Source organism: Hemibagrus wyckioides, linkage group LG09 (assembly GCF_019097595.1).
Source record: "Hemibagrus wyckioides isolate EC202008001 linkage group LG09, SWU_Hwy_1.0, whole genome shotgun sequence".
NCBI lineage: Eukaryota > Metazoa > Chordata > Actinopteri > Siluriformes > Bagridae > Hemibagrus > Hemibagrus wyckioides.
The window spans coordinates 24,643,157-24,660,207 of record NC_080718.1 but is presented as its reverse complement, the minus strand read 5'-3'; the positions used below and the strand labels follow the sequence as shown (position 1 = coordinate 24,660,207).

General features: G+C 42.8%; 2 protein-coding genes across 3 annotated transcripts in view; both read left to right on the top strand.

Moving 5' to 3' along the window:
• atp6v1ba (ATPase, H+ transporting, lysosomal, V1 subunit B, member a) overlaps nucleotides 1-9,955 on the top strand; it is a 43,311-nt gene extending 33,356 nt beyond the window's left edge. The window contains exons 10-14 of the mRNA XM_058399388.1: nucleotides 1,496-1,646; nucleotides 2,452-2,534; nucleotides 2,796-2,900; nucleotides 2,998-3,127; nucleotides 8,925-9,955. Coding sequence (XP_058255371.1) covers nucleotides 1,496-1,646; nucleotides 2,452-2,534; nucleotides 2,796-2,900; nucleotides 2,998-3,127; nucleotides 8,925-9,076 — 621 coding nt within the window. The 3' untranslated portion in view covers nucleotides 9,077-9,955. The remainder of the gene's footprint in view (nucleotides 1-1,495; nucleotides 1,647-2,451; nucleotides 2,535-2,795; nucleotides 2,901-2,997; nucleotides 3,128-8,924) is intronic.
• Nucleotides 9,956-11,610: 1,655 nt separating this feature from the next.
• Nucleotides 11,611-17,051, top strand: part of shtn1 (shootin 1) — a 51,002-nt gene continuing 45,561 nt past the window's right edge. The window contains exons 1-2 of one of the 2 annotated variants that reach the window (XM_058399859.1): nucleotides 11,611-11,901; nucleotides 15,754-15,806. In XM_058399859.1, the coding sequence (XP_058255842.1) occupies nucleotides 11,667-11,901; nucleotides 15,754-15,806 (288 nt within the window). In that variant the 5' untranslated portion in view covers nucleotides 11,611-11,666. The remainder of the gene's footprint in view (nucleotides 11,902-15,753; nucleotides 15,807-17,051) is intronic. The other variant, XM_058399857.1, reaches the window with a different exon arrangement.

Here is a 17,051-nt window from a genome sequence, read left to right as displayed (position 1 = left end):
GACTGTCTCTGTCTGTCTGTCTATCTACGTGTCTGACTGTCTCTGTCTGTCTGTCTATCTACGTGTCTGACTGTCTCTGTCTGTCTGTCTATCTACGTGTCTGACTGTCTCTGTCTGTCTGTCTATCTACGTGTCTGACTGTCTCTGTCTGTCTGTCTATCTACGTGTCTGACTGTCTCTGTCTGTCTGTCTATCTACGTGTCTGACTGTCTCTGTCTGTCTGTCTATCTACGTGTCTGACTGTCTCTGTCTGTCTGTCTATCTACGTGTCTGACTGTCTCTGTCTGTCTGTCTATCTATGTGTCTGACTGTCTCTGTCTGTCTGTCTATCTACGTGTCTGACTGTCTCTGTCTGTCTATCTACGTGTCTGACTGTCTCTGTCTGTCTATCTACGTGTCTGACTGTCTCTGTCTGTCTATCTATCTACGTGTCTGACTGTCTCTGTCTGTCTGACTGACTATCTATCGATCGATCTATTGCTGTTTCTGGAGAATCTGAAACACTCTTGGTGAAGCTCACAGAGAGCCTTTTCCCTCCAGTCTGTTTGATCTCAATATTAACTGACACTTTTAACTTAAACACACTTATGCACTGAGCTGCTGCTCCATGATTGGCTTAGCAGATATTTGTATGAATGAACAGATGCAGGAGTTCCTAATAATCTGGACAGTGAGTAAATTTATCTCGTAATTTTGAACTGATAGTCTGGTCATCACTTCTGTGGAAATACCTGATTTATTAATATAAAAAAGACAAAAAGAAACCTAGCAATAAAAAAACCGCGGCAACGTTTTCAGAGCGAACCCTGTAGTAAACACCGTGCTGTGAGCTGCTCAGGCGTCTTTATGGAAAAATAAAACCTTGTAATACCTAATGAGTTTGAAGGCTGCACTCAGATCTTAAAGAACTTGCTGTAAAGTAAGATCATTGGTGGCATGAAGTAGCTCTGTTTTTACGGGTGTTCATTTAGCGCTCGAAGCGTGCCAGACCATTCATAATGGCTAATCGTATTATTTAAGTTTATTGAATAGAAAAATAAGTTAAATGTTAATGCCACTGGAGGTATTTGAGTGGTTATAGACCAAAACATCCCAGCAAGTGAAGTACAGGCTCTATTGATGGCTGACCTTCGCAGACGTTCGCACCATCACACAGTAGCTGAAGGTCACGCTTTCACACACATAAAATCATGTGGAATGTGTATCGAGTCGTCCGTTCATTGTGATGCAAGCATTCTCTAGCAACTCCATGATGGATTCATTTAACATAAAAGAGCGAACAGCCACCTCCTCTCACCCACCCCTTTTTAACAGAGAACTTTATATATATATATCCTAAATAAAATCCCATAAGAAATTCTTATGTTGTTGTAATGTGTCTGTGTGTGAGCATAAAATCAGACCTTGCTTATTAGGTGTAAGGATTTGTGTTTATACAATTAGCCTGCACAATTAGTCCTAATAATTAACACTTACAATGCACAATTGTGTGTAGGTGTCTGCTGCTCGTGAGGAGGTGCCAGGCCGTCGTGGTTTCCCTGGTTACATGTACACTGATCTGGCTACGATCTACGAGCGAGCCGGCAGAGTGGAAGGCAGAAACGGATCAATCACACAGATCCCCATCCTCACCATGCCAAATGACGGTACACACTCCAAAACACACACCCTTTCTTTCTCGGTCCTCACCCTGACCGTTCCTACTGATACACACACACACAAAACATGTGCCATATGTTGCGATGTCCATTGATAAATTGTATACACACACACCTACATTCAAGATGACTGAACCACACACTTCCAGACTAACATTGCCCAGTGTGCAATCATCACCGTTCCTAATGACAGCACCACACACACACACACACACTCCACAGCACATTCAACTGGCCAATCAGTAATCAAACGTGGTGCAATAAAAGCAAAATTACCCCCGGCCTTCAACTTTAGCTTCGCCACAGGTATTGCTGAAGCCTCACGTGCTACCAACAGAGCAGTTTGTGAGCGAGGTGATGCTTCTCTATCGATTCTCCACTCACAAAAAGAGAGAGATGAGCGTTCTCCATTTCTTCGGTTACTATAGAAACATCCTTGTAAAAGATCAGCATGCGTTTCTGAATGGGCGTCCCCCATTATAGCCGTATTAGAAAACCTCTCTGTCTCTATTATATGCCCCTGTCATGCCACACACACACACACACAAAAAAAAAAATCACAGCCTTTTAGCGTGGGCTTGCGCCTCCAAGAATCACCAGTCGCTAAAATGGTTATTATGGTTTTGTAAACGTTGCATCTCGCCTGCTCTCTGAATCAATAACTGGTTGGATGGCATGCCACCATGTGCTCTGATGCTCTCTGCGGTTGTCCCTGTACATGCATGCGGTTTCAGTCGGCTCTACTGTCTGTGCTTTTTATCTCGTCGGCTTATTATCGTCTGTCCGTTTCTAGATATCACTCACCCCATCCCTGATCTGACTGGTTACATCACAGAGGGTCAGGTCTATGTGGACCGGCAGCTGCACAACAGACAGGTGTGATTATTGTCTCATATACATTACTGCACAGTGAAATTATTTATTCGCATATCCCATCCTTGGGGGTTGGGGTCAGGGCACGGGGTCAGCCATGATGGCAGCGTTCCTGAAGCAGGGTGAGATGGGGGGCCTTGCTCAAGGTGGAGATGCTGGAGCTTGAACCCTGATCTCTGATGCTTTGCACTGACCAGCAGAAGACATATTGCTTAATATATGTCTATGTTGCACTGAAACTGCTCATCACTTCACTTTTCAAAGGTGTATCCTCCAATCAACGTCCTGCCGTCTTTGTCACGTCTGATGAAGTCTGCCATCGGAGAGGGCATGACCCGCAAAGACCACTCGGACGTCTCTAACCAACTGGTAAGCTAACTAGGATTTAGATTTTTCTGGTTCCTATACAGTAGATGACCTGTGCTGATATGATCTCTGGTCCACTGCTATTTTTTCCCCCTCTCAGTATGCATGCTATGCTATCGGTAAGGACGTGCAGGCGATGAAGGCTGTGGTCGGAGAAGAAGCTTTGACACCTGATGATCTGCTCTATTTGGAGTTCCTGCAGAAGTTCGAAAAGAACTTCATCGCCCAAGGTACACAAAAGATTTAGAATTAAATACATAGTTAGGAGAACATACAGTATAGAGTATCTGGAGTCACTATAAATGGGAGATGTTTTAAGAGATCAAATAGATCGTACTATGGATTTAATAATAAGTGTAGTACATGTAAGGACCAGTTTCTTACACCTACCTTGTATCTTGTGGTGTGGTGTGTACAATTCATCAGCCATGCTCCACACATTCAGTAATGGAAAGGGACCACTACCGGACCAGCTCGATGTTGTATTTCTGCCGCAAACGAGCTTCTCTGGAGGGGCATTTAGACTGTGAGCTGAGATGTCAGCTTGAATCAGATCAAACTCCAATCATATTGAATGCCTTCTCATTTAACATAAACTTGCTGCAGCCAGGACTCCTTCAGCTGTAAAATAAAATCAATATACTCAGCTCAGATTTATTTTATGAACATTTTAGCTCTGAAGTGAAGCCACGGAGCTTTTTATTCCAGACATTTTCACTTATTGAACATATCAGGCCCAAATTGACCTTTAATTTTTTACCTTCTTGACGTCACCCATTCAGTTCAAGTGACCTGCCAAACCTGCTAATGACTACACACCGATCAGGCATAACATTATGACCGCTGACAGGTGCCGTGAATAACCCTGATTATGATAACACTCGTAATATCTGGCTCTTCTCTGTACTTCTTTCTGACCTTCGTGGTTTGTATAGTGTGGTGTAGCCTCTATATTTCTGCTCTTAAAGTGCTTCTAATGGTGGATTATGATTGGATTATGATGTCTTCACCCCTGCCCTGTGGAGGTTGTTGGCGATATCACTGACATTTGTGTTGGGTTTTTTTCTTATGGCTCTTATAATGTTTCTGTCATCAAGTGGTGACATTTTTCCTTTCTTTCTCTTTCTCTCTCTCTCTCTCTTGCTCTCTCTTTCTCTCTCTCTCTTTCTCTTGCGCTCTCTCTCTCTCTCTTTCTCTTGCTCTCTTTCTTTCTTTCTCTCTCTCTTTCTCTCTTTCTCTTGCTCTCTCCTCTCTCTCTTTCTTTCTCTTGCTCTCTTGCGCGCTCTCTCTCTCTCTCTCTCTCTCTCTCTTGCGCTCTCTCTCTCTCTCGTGCTCTTTCTTTCTTTCTTTCTTTCTTTCTTTCTTTCTTTCTTTCTTTCTTTCTTTCTTTCTTTCTTTCTTTCTTTCTTTACTCTCTCTCTCTCTCGCTCTTTCTTTCTTTCTTTCTTTCTTTTTCTTCCTTTCTTCACTCTCTCTCTCTCTCTCTCTCTCTCTCTCTCTGACTTTTCAAATTGTTGTATTTGGCTATGTCCAGTATTTCTGAGCTCTCAGAATGGCTTGTTTATTCAGATGCAGTCTTCCAGGTGAAACCGAATGCTAAAATGTTGAATACATGTTCAGAGCTGCTGATTATTTAATAACAGGTCACATCTCATGTCCCAGTATTTTTGCTCTCCTAAAAATTGTGGGTGCTCTGATTTAAAATGATTTGCGCTCTGTGTTGTTTAACACGTCTACTTATAAATAACTGGAGGGGAAAAAAAAAAAACAAACTCTCCATCTTTTGATCTCCAGCACAAAACGTCTGCAGTCTGAAGCAAACACAAATGAGTCGACCTTGCAGTCACAGTCGTTTCTGAAGGGACTGGATGGACCATTTTCATGCAGTCGTGAATCTGGTTAAACTCTCCGCTCAACCATTTTGTTTCCAAAATAGCAGATGAACAAAGTTCAGAAATGAAATACTCTGTGCTTTTGAGAATGCCATCTGGTTGCTTTGTTTCCATTTCTCTTCTCCTGCACCGATTGGTTCGGCTAAACGGCGAGACCCAGAGCTTTTTCTTCTGCCGCTATGCAGCAATTTTAAAATGGTGAATTGGCCCGATGGGTGAATAGAGGGACATGCTGCAGAATCTGAGCCTCAGGAAGCCCCTGCATGTAAATCCAGGTTGTGTGTGTGTGTGTGTGTGTGTGTTTGTGTGGTCAGGTTGAAGTTAAGCTTAGAGTTCAATACATATTTACACCGTTATTTAGGTCACCCCAGTCTAAAGCATTAAATAATACTGTGTGTGTGCTTTTCTGCGCTGTTGTATTACTGTGTACAGCCAGAGCCTTTTCACTCTCCAGCTCCACTTTTGCCTCCTCGCTGCGGAGGACAGTTTATATTGATCCTCGCTGAATTGTTGGTAGAAATTACCCAGCAGCCTTTGTGAAGCATCACAAGCACTGTATTGCTACAGGTAATAGAAATTATGTAGGTTCTATGAAAAAGCCGTGGACAAAGACAGGGAATGAGGGTTTTGAAGAATGTTTGTCCTTAATGGGTGACAAGTTACTGTTTTGTAGGTTCATAAAGATCTACCAGTCTCAGTGTTTACAGTACAGAGGTGTACCTGTTCAATATGGTGAAATCAGTACTACTGTTTTTTTTTTTTCTATTACCAATGTACTGTTATTTACAAACAGTATTAGGTGAGTTTCCTATGGCATTGCCCTTTTTCTCTCACTCTGTGCTTCTGTGTGAGTGTCGGTTCCAGTGAAGTCCTAATAAAGCAGGTCTGGTTTTATTTCCGGTAAAGGAGATGTGGCCTCTGATCAGGCATAGTATTATGACCACTGAGAGGTGACGTGAATAACACTGGTGATCTCCTCATCATGGCACCTGTTAGTGGGTGGGATATATTAGGCAGCAAGTCAACATTTTGTCCTCAAAGTTGATGTGTTAGAAGCAGGAAAAATGGACAAGTGTAAGGATTTGAGCGAGTTTGACAAGGACCAAATTGTGATGGCTAGACCACTGGATCAGAGCATCTCCAAAACTGCAGCTCTTGTGGGGTGTTCCCGGTGTGCAGTGGTCAGTATCTATCAAAAGGTGAACCTGTGACAGGGTCATCGGCATGCTCATTGATGCACGTGTGATCCGATCCAACAGACGAGCTACTGTTGCTCAAATTGCTGAAGTTAATGCTGGTTCTGATGGAAAGGGGTCAGAATACACAGTGCATGAGGGCTGTTTTGGCAGCAAAAGGGGACCAACACAATATTAGGCAGGTGGTCATAATGTTATGCCTGGTCAGTGTATCTTGATATATTAAAAAATATTTTGCTTTTCATCAAACACACCATTTTCTTTGTGCAGCAGATTGATATCTGTAATAGCTTGTGGCTATAGCTAACCTTTACATTATTTGTCCTAAAATCTGCTTTTCTGCCCCTTCTCTAAAACTCCTTTCTGACTCTGACTGTGTGTGGGAGAGAGGAGGTCTTCATGGTACATTTGGCTGTATGCTTTACAGTGCCACTGAATTGCTCAGGGAATAAAAGACAGAGGAATAGTTCCATAGACTAAAACGAATGTACCAGGTTGTGGCCTTCAGTGCTGCTATGTGCGAGTTTACAAAGCATCCTTTCACAGTGCTTTGTATCAGAGGTGGGACATTTCCACACTCTTCTTCCACACAAAGAATTCAATCATGTATCTCAAGTTTATATTATCAGATCAGCATAAATAAAAAAATCAGCATATACAAAAAAGTGTATATTTTGTGCAGAAGTTTACCATTTTGAAGGACTGGCTTTCATCAGAGTTCAAACGCATCATTCAGGTCTGTGTATAAGAGAGATGTTAATGGCATGATAACCATTAAACTTTATATATGACCAGCTCTTTCACTGAAGGATGCACACATTCTCAATGTCTGAGAAGTCACAGGGTCAATGGGGTAAGACTACAGTGGTGACCCGGTTGAGATGGTCGATGTTGATGTGGTTGATCATGATGGGTAGATAGTAGCGCAGATGATAGAAGCAGGATGGTGACAGGATTAATTGTAGCACGGTTGATGGTGATAGGGTTGATGGTAGAAGGGTTTATGGGTGCAGGATTGATGGTGATGGGGTTGATAATAGCATGGTTGATGGTAGCAGGATTAATGGTGATAGGGTTGATGGTAGCACAGTTGATGGTGATGGGGTTGATGGTGATGGGGTTGATGGTGATGGGGTTAATGGTGATGGGGTTGATGGTAGCACGGTTGATGGTAGCACGGTTGATGGGTGCAGGATTGATGGTGAAGGGGTTGATGGTAGCACGCTTGATGGTGATGGGGTTGATGGTAGCACAGTTGATGGTAGCAGGGTTTATGGGTGCAGGATTGATGGTGATGGGGTTGATAGTAGCACGCTTGATGGTAGCAGGGTTTATGGGTGCAGGATTGATGGTGATGGGGTTGATGGTAGCACGCTTGATGGTAGCAGGGTTTATGGGTGCAGGATTGATGGTGATGGGGTTGATGGTAGCACGGTTGATGGGTGCAGGATTGATGGTGAAGGGGTTGATGGTAGCACGCTTGATGGGTGCAGGATTGATGGTGATGGGGTTGATGGTAGCACGGTTGATGGTAGCAGGGTTTATGGGTGCAGGATTGATGGTGATGGGGTTGATGGTAGCAGGGTTTATGGGTGCAGGATTGATGGTGAAGGGGTTGATGGTAGCACGCTTGATGGTAGCAGGGTTTATGGGTGCAGGATTGATGGTGATGGGGTTGATGGTAGCACGGTTGATGGTAGCAGGGTTTATGGGTGCAGGATTGATGGTGATGGGGTTGATGGTAGCAGGGTTTATGGTTGCAGGATTGATGGTGAAGGGGTTGATGGTAGCACGGTTGATGGTAGCAGGGTTTATGGGTGCAGGATTGATGGTGATGGGGTTGATGGTAGCACGGTTGATGGTAGCAGGGTTTATGGGTGCAGGATTGATGGTGATGGGGTTGATGGTAGCAGGGTTTATGGGTGCAGGATTGATGGTGATGGGGTTGATGGTAGCACGGTTGATGGTAGCAGGGTTTATGGGTGCAGGATTGATGGTGATGGGGTTGATGGTAGCACGGTTGATGGTAGCAGGGTTTATGGGTGCAGGATTGATGGTGATGGGGTTGATGGTAGCACGGTTGATGGTAGCAGGGTTTATGGGTGCAGGATTGATGGTGATGGGGTTGATGGTAGCACGGTTGATGGTAGCAGGGTTTATGGGTGCAGGATTGATGGTGATGGGGTTGATGGTAGCACGGTTGATGGTAGCAGGGTTTATGGGTGCAGGATTGATGGTGATGGGGTTGATGGTAGCACGGTTGATGGTAGCAGGGTTTATGGGTGCAGGATTGATGGTGATGGGGTTGATGGTAGCAGGCTTTATGGGTGCAGGATTGATGGTGATGGGGTTTATGGGTGCAGGGTTGATGGTGATGGGGTTGATGGTAGCAGGGTTTATGGGTGCAGGGTTGATGGTGATGGGGTTGATGGTAGCACGGTTGATGGTGATGGGGTTGATGGTAGTGGGGTTGATGGTAGCAGGGTTTATGGGTGCAAGATTGATGGTAACACGGTTGATGTTGATGGGGTTTGATGGTAGTGGGATTTAATGGTAGCACAGTTGATGGTGACGGGTTTAATGGTACGATGGTTGATTATGATAGCGTTGATTATTACACGTATGATAGTTTGATAACATGATTGATTGTAGCACAGTAACCATTAAGACGTTTGTGAATTACTACTAACTGATGGTAATATAATTGTATATAAATTGTATAGTATGTCTGTTGTACTATATGTCTATTCTGACATTGTATGCTCGTCCCTCTTGGTCAGTACAGTGCGTCCAATATCAAAAATAGTACATTAGAAATGAGAGGAACCTGATTGTCCTTGAGTCATTGTGCTCCTTCGTGTAACTTCAGGTGAATCATGTTACCAAACTGTTATCAAACTCTGACTTGCTTTAATACGGTCTGTCTCTTCTCCCTCCAGGTCCTTACGATAACCGGACAGTGTTCGAGACTCTGGATATCGGCTGGCAGCTGTTGCGTATTTTCCCCAAAGAGATGCTAAAGCGAATCCCGCAGAGTACGCTGGCCGAGTTTTACCCGAGAGAGTCCACCGCACGTCAGGGCACCTCCTAACCCTGAAGGACAAAAGTCATGTGACCTTTTTACCTCCAGCATCTGTGTGTACTTCCATCCTGAGTTCAGAGTACAGTAATGCTTTAAACACGGGGGCACGGCACTGTAATAGAACATTTCTATATTAAACTCGAGCTCATGATTAATATGCAGGGACCTAAACATGTTCGTCACGTGGCCCTGTGTGGAAAGTGTTACTCGGTGCTCTCGGCTCAGTGCTCTGTGTGTGTGTGTGTGTGTGTGTGTGTGTGTGTGTGTGTGGTTTTGTGTGTAACTGATTAGTCTACATGTGTCTGGTTTTTATTTTACTTTTCCCCCACAGACGTAAGTAGCCCTTTAAATCAGGTAATACAAATGCTGGACTTTAATCTCATTCTGTGTCACGCTTTTTCCTTCAACCTGAAGAGAATCTCCTGTGCTGAAAGGGAACAGCGGTGTGTTCAGAGTCTCCGCTCCACCGATCTCTTTGATTTCATCCCTTTTAAAATGTCTGTTTATTAACATTCCTTCGTTCAATCCACATTTGTTAGTACAGCAATAGAAATACGGCTGAGACCATTTCGAGAAGCTGCAGTTATTTATGCATTTATAACACGCCTGATTCATGAAATCAGTCCAATGTATAAAAACATCTGAGACTGATAACCAGCCTGGACTCCTAGAGTAAAGTACAGTCTTACGCTTTATTCCTTCCCCTTTCCATTAGCTTAAAAGTCTTTTTTCTTTCTTTTTTTTCGTTTCATCAGCCGAACATAGGTTCTGTTTACATTGGATTATGTGCTGCGATACCTTGTGAACATTCCCCTTGTGTCTCGGATGTTTGCAGATGGTCTATTACTGTTTTGATTCAAAATAAATTAAATTATATTATACTCCTGATACCATGGCTCTTTGTGGTTACTCTCTTGAAATTACAAGTTAAAGAATTTGGGTTAGCTTGATTGAAAATGGGGTATTAGCTGGGTGCAAAGGTTTACACATGGTCTACAGACACGGCTTTTGTCCAAATGAGACTTTTCTGTTGATTTTTGTTTTATGTTTTAGATTTTATTTTATGTTTTTTCCCCCAGGATACACCCACATTTCTTTTCTAACTCCTAGTGTGTTCTCTATGAAGCCATGAATGATGTGTGTAAAACCCCAACATGTCTGTAGTTTAGGTTTTATGATGGGTTGCACCACTGAGGAACAGAGTAGGCTTAATTTAGAGCGGAAAAAGGCTTCGATGGGCCTGAAACCACAAAAGGCTTGGTTTTGAATCTGAGCTCAAACTATAAAGGTTTGTGGACACCTGACCATCACACCACTGTGATTCTTCCTCACATGTTCCATTGCTACAAAGTCAGAACACAATCGTATAAAATGTCTGTGTACTGTATCAGTACAATTCCCCTTCACTGAAACTAAGTGCCCCAAAACCTGTTCCAGCACGACAATAGTGAGCTCTGTGAAGACGCGGTGTTCAAGTGGAAGAACTGGAGTGTCCTGCACTGAGCCCCGACTCTGACTCAACCCCACTGAGCACATTCGGAGTGAACTGGAACACCGACTGCACTCCAGACCTCCTCATCTGACCTACGATAAATAATTAACGGCTTTAATACAGCCCTGATTATTTACACTGAGTGTTATAATTTGTGAAGTATAGAGATTAATGAAATATGGTTTTTATGGATTTTATGTCGTTCTTAACTATCCTAAATATCTACCTGCTTTTGCACTACGCAGGCCAATCACACAATCTTATGTATTTAATATCTTTTAATTGCATAACAGGAACAATAACATGATGTACATACACTATATTGCCAAAAGTTTTGGGACACCCCTCCAAATCACTGAATTCAGGTGTTGTTTTTCAGGAGTTCAGCTCAGCCCCTTAGTTCCAGTGAAGGGAACTCTTAATGCTTCAGCATACCAAGACATTTTCATGCTTCCAACTTTGTGGGAACAGTTTGGGGATGGCCCCTTCCTGTTCCAACATGACTGCACACCAGTGCACAAAGCAAGGTCCATAAAGACATGGATGAGTGAGTTTAGTGTGGAGGAACTTGACAGAGTCCTGACCTCAACCCGATAGAACACCTTTGGGATGAATTAGAGCGGAGACTGAGAGCCAGGCCAAAACTGGGATGTCTGCCTTTACATGCACATGAATGTAATATGGAGTTGTCCCGCCCTTTGCAGCTATAACAGCTTCAACTCTTCTGGGAAGGCTTTCCACAAGGTTTAGGAGTGTGTTTACGGGATTCTTTGATTCCATTCCTCTAGAAGTGCATTTGTGAGGTCAGGCACTGATGTTAGATGAGAAGGTCTGGCTCGGAGTGTCCGCTCCAAAGGTGTTCTATCAGGTTGAGGTCTGGACTCTGTGCAGGTCAGTCAAGTTCCTCCACACCAAACTCACTCATCCATGTCTTTATGGACCTTGCTTTGGTCACTGGTGTGCAGTCATGTTGGAACAGGAAGGGGTCATCCCCAAACTGTTCCCACAAAGTTGTCCAAAAGGTCTTGGTATGCTGAAGCATTAAGAGCTCCTTTCACCGGAACTAAGGGGCCGAGCCCAACCCCTGAAAAACAACACCTGGATTGAATGATTTGGAGGGGTGTCCCAAAACACACATCACATGCAGTTCACTGTATCATCATTACCTGTGTGGAATTCCTCCGCTATCAGGTGCGTTACAGGTCACTTCCGGGTTCTCGTGCGCGAGTGTCCTGTACAAACTCAGGTAAACAGAAAAAAATCTCTACTTTTGCTTCAATGGCGTCGATGGAAGAAGGAGAAGAAGCCCAAATGAGGACTATATCAGAACTTTCGGACCAAGGTGAGCTACTTTTGTACGTTTTTATCTGTTTGCACTTCACTGTGGTTGAGTTTTACTGTATAAACTACATCTGAGCTAAAAAAAAAAAAAAAAAAAATTTGTTAGAGCTAGTGTCTTAACCTGCATCTAGAAATCAGCTTTATTTGTACGTGTTTAGAGAATTTTCAGTTAGAAAATACATGTTTACTAACAAATAGTGGCTCAAAAGGAATGCGTTAATTACTTTTGGGTTCCTACTGTAATGAAAGAGTTGTTTTTAATACGGAAGTCTGCAGCACGCGCAGGAGCACGCGCTGCTCTTTGCACTTAAGGACAGGTTCCCAACCCTAATTCTGGAGAACCCACTGTCCTGCATATTCTACTATATTCCCTAATCTATCTCTAACACACACACACACACTTCAGCTAAGACCTGAATCAGTCAGGACATGGGGTTCTCCAACACCAGGATTGGGAACCAGTGCTCTATGGAAAAGGTCTACGTCCTGTTCAGGGAAGTTCAGTGCAAATCTGTTCAAATAGTATTAGCATAAATAAGCATAATGTTATTGTATTGATATTACATGTCTGTTAACATACAACGGTCTCCAATAAATCTGAGAGCACTACTCAGAATGCTCCTACTTTGCATCCTTTTCTTATTTACACCAACAATTTACATTACAAAATATATTACTGTCATCAGGCTGGAAGGATCTGTTCATCTCAGTGTGGACTTGATTAGTCTTTTTGCTTTAATGACAGCGTGCCCTCGAGCTGGCATAGACCCCACAAGATTGTTTGAAAACTTCTGATCCTTTGGAGATCCTGTACATCAGAGTGTCATCTGAACATGTGCTTTACTAGAGGCAAGTTATGTGGATGTGGTTAAGGTAGCTTAGCGGCTTGGTGCTAACGCTCAGAACGTTGTCAGTTCGAATCCCAGGTCCACCGATCTGCCACTGCTGGGCCCCTGAGCGAGGCCCTTAACCCTCAATTGCTCAGTTTTATGGAATTAGATAAATTGTAAGTTGCTGTGGATAAGGGCATATGGGGAAAATTATACATGAGGAAAATCTGACCGTTTTTCTTTTTTTAAACAAGGAATTGAAGATGCTCAGTATCACACACATCATGCTTACATTTAAACAGGAACCAAGAAATAGTACAGAACCTTGAATATTAAATAATCAAGATATTGAACATATATACAACAGTGAAAATCTGGGATTTGTGCATTTAAAATAAATAAATAAATATTTAATAATTAAATAATAAATTAAAAAAAAAAAATAATAATAATCAAATAATAATTTTTTAATTAATTTTTTATTTTTTTTAAATGCACAAATCCCAGTTTTTCACTGTTGTCTCAGATTTTTTGGACCCTTATTTCATGTATATTTTTGGACCCTACAGTATAACCTGCCCAACCTAAAACCCAGTTACACTCTCCCCGGGGGAATAGAGATGTAAACTCTACCATTCTTTCTTACTGGGGTGATATTGCATGTCTTTTACCTTGAATGTTGATAAATAAATCCTTATTTATTAATTTTTTTTATTTTAATGTAGACAGTATCCACATTTCCAGGTGCATATTAAATATATAACACAAACCACACTGGTGACAAGGAGAGTGTGTATAATAACATTTATTTATTTATTTATTTATTTATTTATTTATTTATTTACATACATACATACATACATACATACATACATACATACATTCATTCATTAATTCTTATTTAACGGCTTCATCTTTGACATCCCAAGAACTCTAGCAGCGAGGTTTCTTCAAACACAAGTCCTTCTAAATTCTGATATCTTTCTAAATAAACTTGTGGTAGATTATAGGGATTCTGCACCCCCACTTAGGGTCTTCAGTTTTATCCAGACTTGCTTGCTTGCAGGTTTTCATTCCAGCCAAACCGGCACTTCACCCGATTTCACACTTTAATCAATAAGACTTGGGTGTGGCTCCTGTTTGTCTGGAATAGCAACCTGCACCTACTCAAAGCTTATGGAGATAAGATCCAAACTTCTGCCTCAGGCTGTGTTATTCGGACACTTACCTGCCACAGTGCATTGTGGGGCTTTCGGGAGGGGTGTAACCCCTGTTAATGTAACCTGGCGAAACTACCCTAACTCGTGCCTTGTCTAGTGAACAGGAGTGTGAAATCTGTTGATGCTGATGTCTCTAGTGGTTCTCTAAATGTACAGAAAGTGCACTCAGAAGATGCTGAAGCTGTTCTTTACTATATGTAGTGGTAAATTTGAGATTTTAAAGTTATATTAAGGTGACAGGTGAAGTGAATAAGACTGATGATCTCCTCATCATGGCACCTGTTAGTGGGTGGGATATATTAGGCAGCAAGTGAACATTTTGTCCTCAAAGTTGATGTGTTAGAAGCAGGAAAAATGGACAAGCGTAAGGATTTGAGCGAGTTTGATGAAGGGCCAAATTGTGATGGCTAGACCACTGGATCAGAGCATCTCCAAAACTGCAGCTCTTGTGGGGTGTTCCCGGTCTGCAGTGGTCAGTATCTATCAAAAGTGGTCCAAGGAAGGAACATTGATGCACGTGGGGAGAGAAGGCTGGCCCGTGTGATCTGATCCAACAGACGAGCTACTGTTGCTGAAGTTAATGCTGGTTCTGACAGAAAGGTGTCTGATAGGTACATATATATACACTACTCACAAAAAGTTAAGGATATTTGGCTTTTGGGTGAAATTTATGGAAAATGTAAAAAGTTCATGCTACAGTAATATTATATCATGAAAGTAGGGCATTTAAGTAGAAGCATGCAATGGTGATTTCCTCATCTCAAACAATTTATTGAAACTAAAGCCAACAACAGTGGTGGGTATACCACAACAAAAAATGTCAATGTCTCAATAATTTGTCATGTGCCCTTGACCATCAATTACAGCTTGACAACGACGTCTCATGCTGTTCACGAGTCGACTTATTGTCTGCTGAGGCATGGCATTCCACTCTTCTTGAAGGGTCATGGGCGGTCAAGGCTCATTGATGCACATGGGAAGCGAAGGCTGGCCCGTGTGATCCGATCCAACAGACTGCTGGTTCTGATGATGGGTCAGGGCTGTTTTGGCAGCAAAAGGGGGACCAACACAATATTAGCCAGGTGGTCATAATGTTATGCCTGATCAGTGTATGCTTTTTTACTCTTGAGATTTAGTTTCAGACCAAAATATTTTTGTCAAAGGTATACAAATATGCCTCCCTGCTTCAGGGTCCTGGGTTCAATCCTGAGCTCTGGCTACTGTTCATGTGGAGCTTCACATGTTCTCCATGTGTCTGAGTTCTCTGTTTTTCTCCACCATCCCAAAAATGTTCTGGTAGGTAGATTGGTTACACTAAATTGCTCCTATGTGAAGGATGTCCTGTGATGGAAGTCCAGGATGTATTCTTGTCCTGGACGCAGAGTTCTAGGGATCCACCTCAAATCCTGACCAGGATAGATGAAGTGTGTGAAGTCGTATGTTTGGTGCCTTCTTCTAGATTTGACTGGCAGCATGGCGTGTGTGTTCCTGTGGAAACTCTGTACAACAGTGAAATGAAGGAAGTTCAGTATTAGACACACAGTCACACGGTCCCGGTTCCTGTGTAACCCGATGACGCTCGCGTTAGTCTGCCGTTTTCCCAGACAGAAAGTTTGCCTGAAAGAGAACTCAGAGTTTCCCCATCCATCCCTCTCCACTTACACACACACAATGAAAAAAATGATTTCCTGACACGTGCAAAACGTCTGAGGCCGCAGATTTGCCCCTGTGTTTTTAAGCTGAAAGTGTGAGATGATCAGTATTGGGTAAAGATGGCTTACTGGACTCCCTGTTTCTCCACAGCAATCCGGCATTATGAGGGCCTGAGAAAAGAGCATGAGAAAACCAAAAAAGAGGTGAGTGTGTTTTATCGGTCTCTGTTCTGTAGACATTGCACTGCGGGGTGATCAGAAACATCTTACATATAGGAACATGGGACATTTATCCAGTTTCAGTCTGAAGCTATGATCGTGTGCATTAATATTTGTTAATATCTACAATAATGAATGCAGAAGGCAGATTGGATTAAAGCTGTGTGTGAGTATATTATCGGAATATCAGGTGGTTGTTCACCTTAAACTAGTCGTCTGGGTTGTTGAGGTAAAACACTTTTTATCAGACACTATCAGGAAAGTCTAGTCTAGTGATCGTCTCACCCATTACTCTTTCTGCTAAGTTTGTAACACGGACATCTTTGTGTCTATGGTTTAATCTCTCCAGCTTTATTTTTTTATTTTCAGTTTAATTCTAACTCACACACAGTGAGTTAACTCACACACTCCGCTCGCGCATACTGACCACGCCCATATCTGCATACCGCTTTTAACGCTAACGTGTGTACTGACCCCGCCCACTCAAAAGCTTATACGGACTCCGCCCACATCTGCAATACTCCTCTCACACTAGTTACGCTGACTCCGCCCACATCTGCAATAGTCCTCTCACACTAAAGTTACAATGACTCCACCCACATCTGCATCACTCCGCTCACTCTAAAGCTTAACCTGACTCCACCCACATCCGCATCACTCCTCTCTCTAAAACTTAAACTGACTCCACCCACATCCTCATCACTCCTCTCTCTAAAGCTTAAACTGACTCCACCCACATCTGCATCACTCTGCTCACTCTAAAGCTTAAACTGACTCCACCCACATCTGCATCACTTCGCTCAATCTAAAGCTTAAACTGACTCCACCCACATCCGCATCACTCCGCTCACTCTAAAACTTAAACTGACTCCACCCACATCCGCATCACTCCTCTCTCTAAAGCTTAAACTGACTCCACCCACATCCGCATCACTCTGCTCACTCTAAAGCTTAAACTGACTCCACCCACATCCGCATCACTCTGCTCACTCTAAAGCTTAAACTGACTCCACCCACATCTGCATCACTTCGCTCAATCTAAAGCTTAAATTGACTCCACCCACATCCGCATCACTCCGCTCACTCTAAAACTTAAACTGACTCCACCCACATCCGCATCACTCCGCTCACTCTAAAGCTTAAACTGACTCCACCCACATCCGCATCACTTCGCTCACTCTAAAACTTAAACTGACTCCACCCACATCCGCATCACTCCGCTCACTCTAA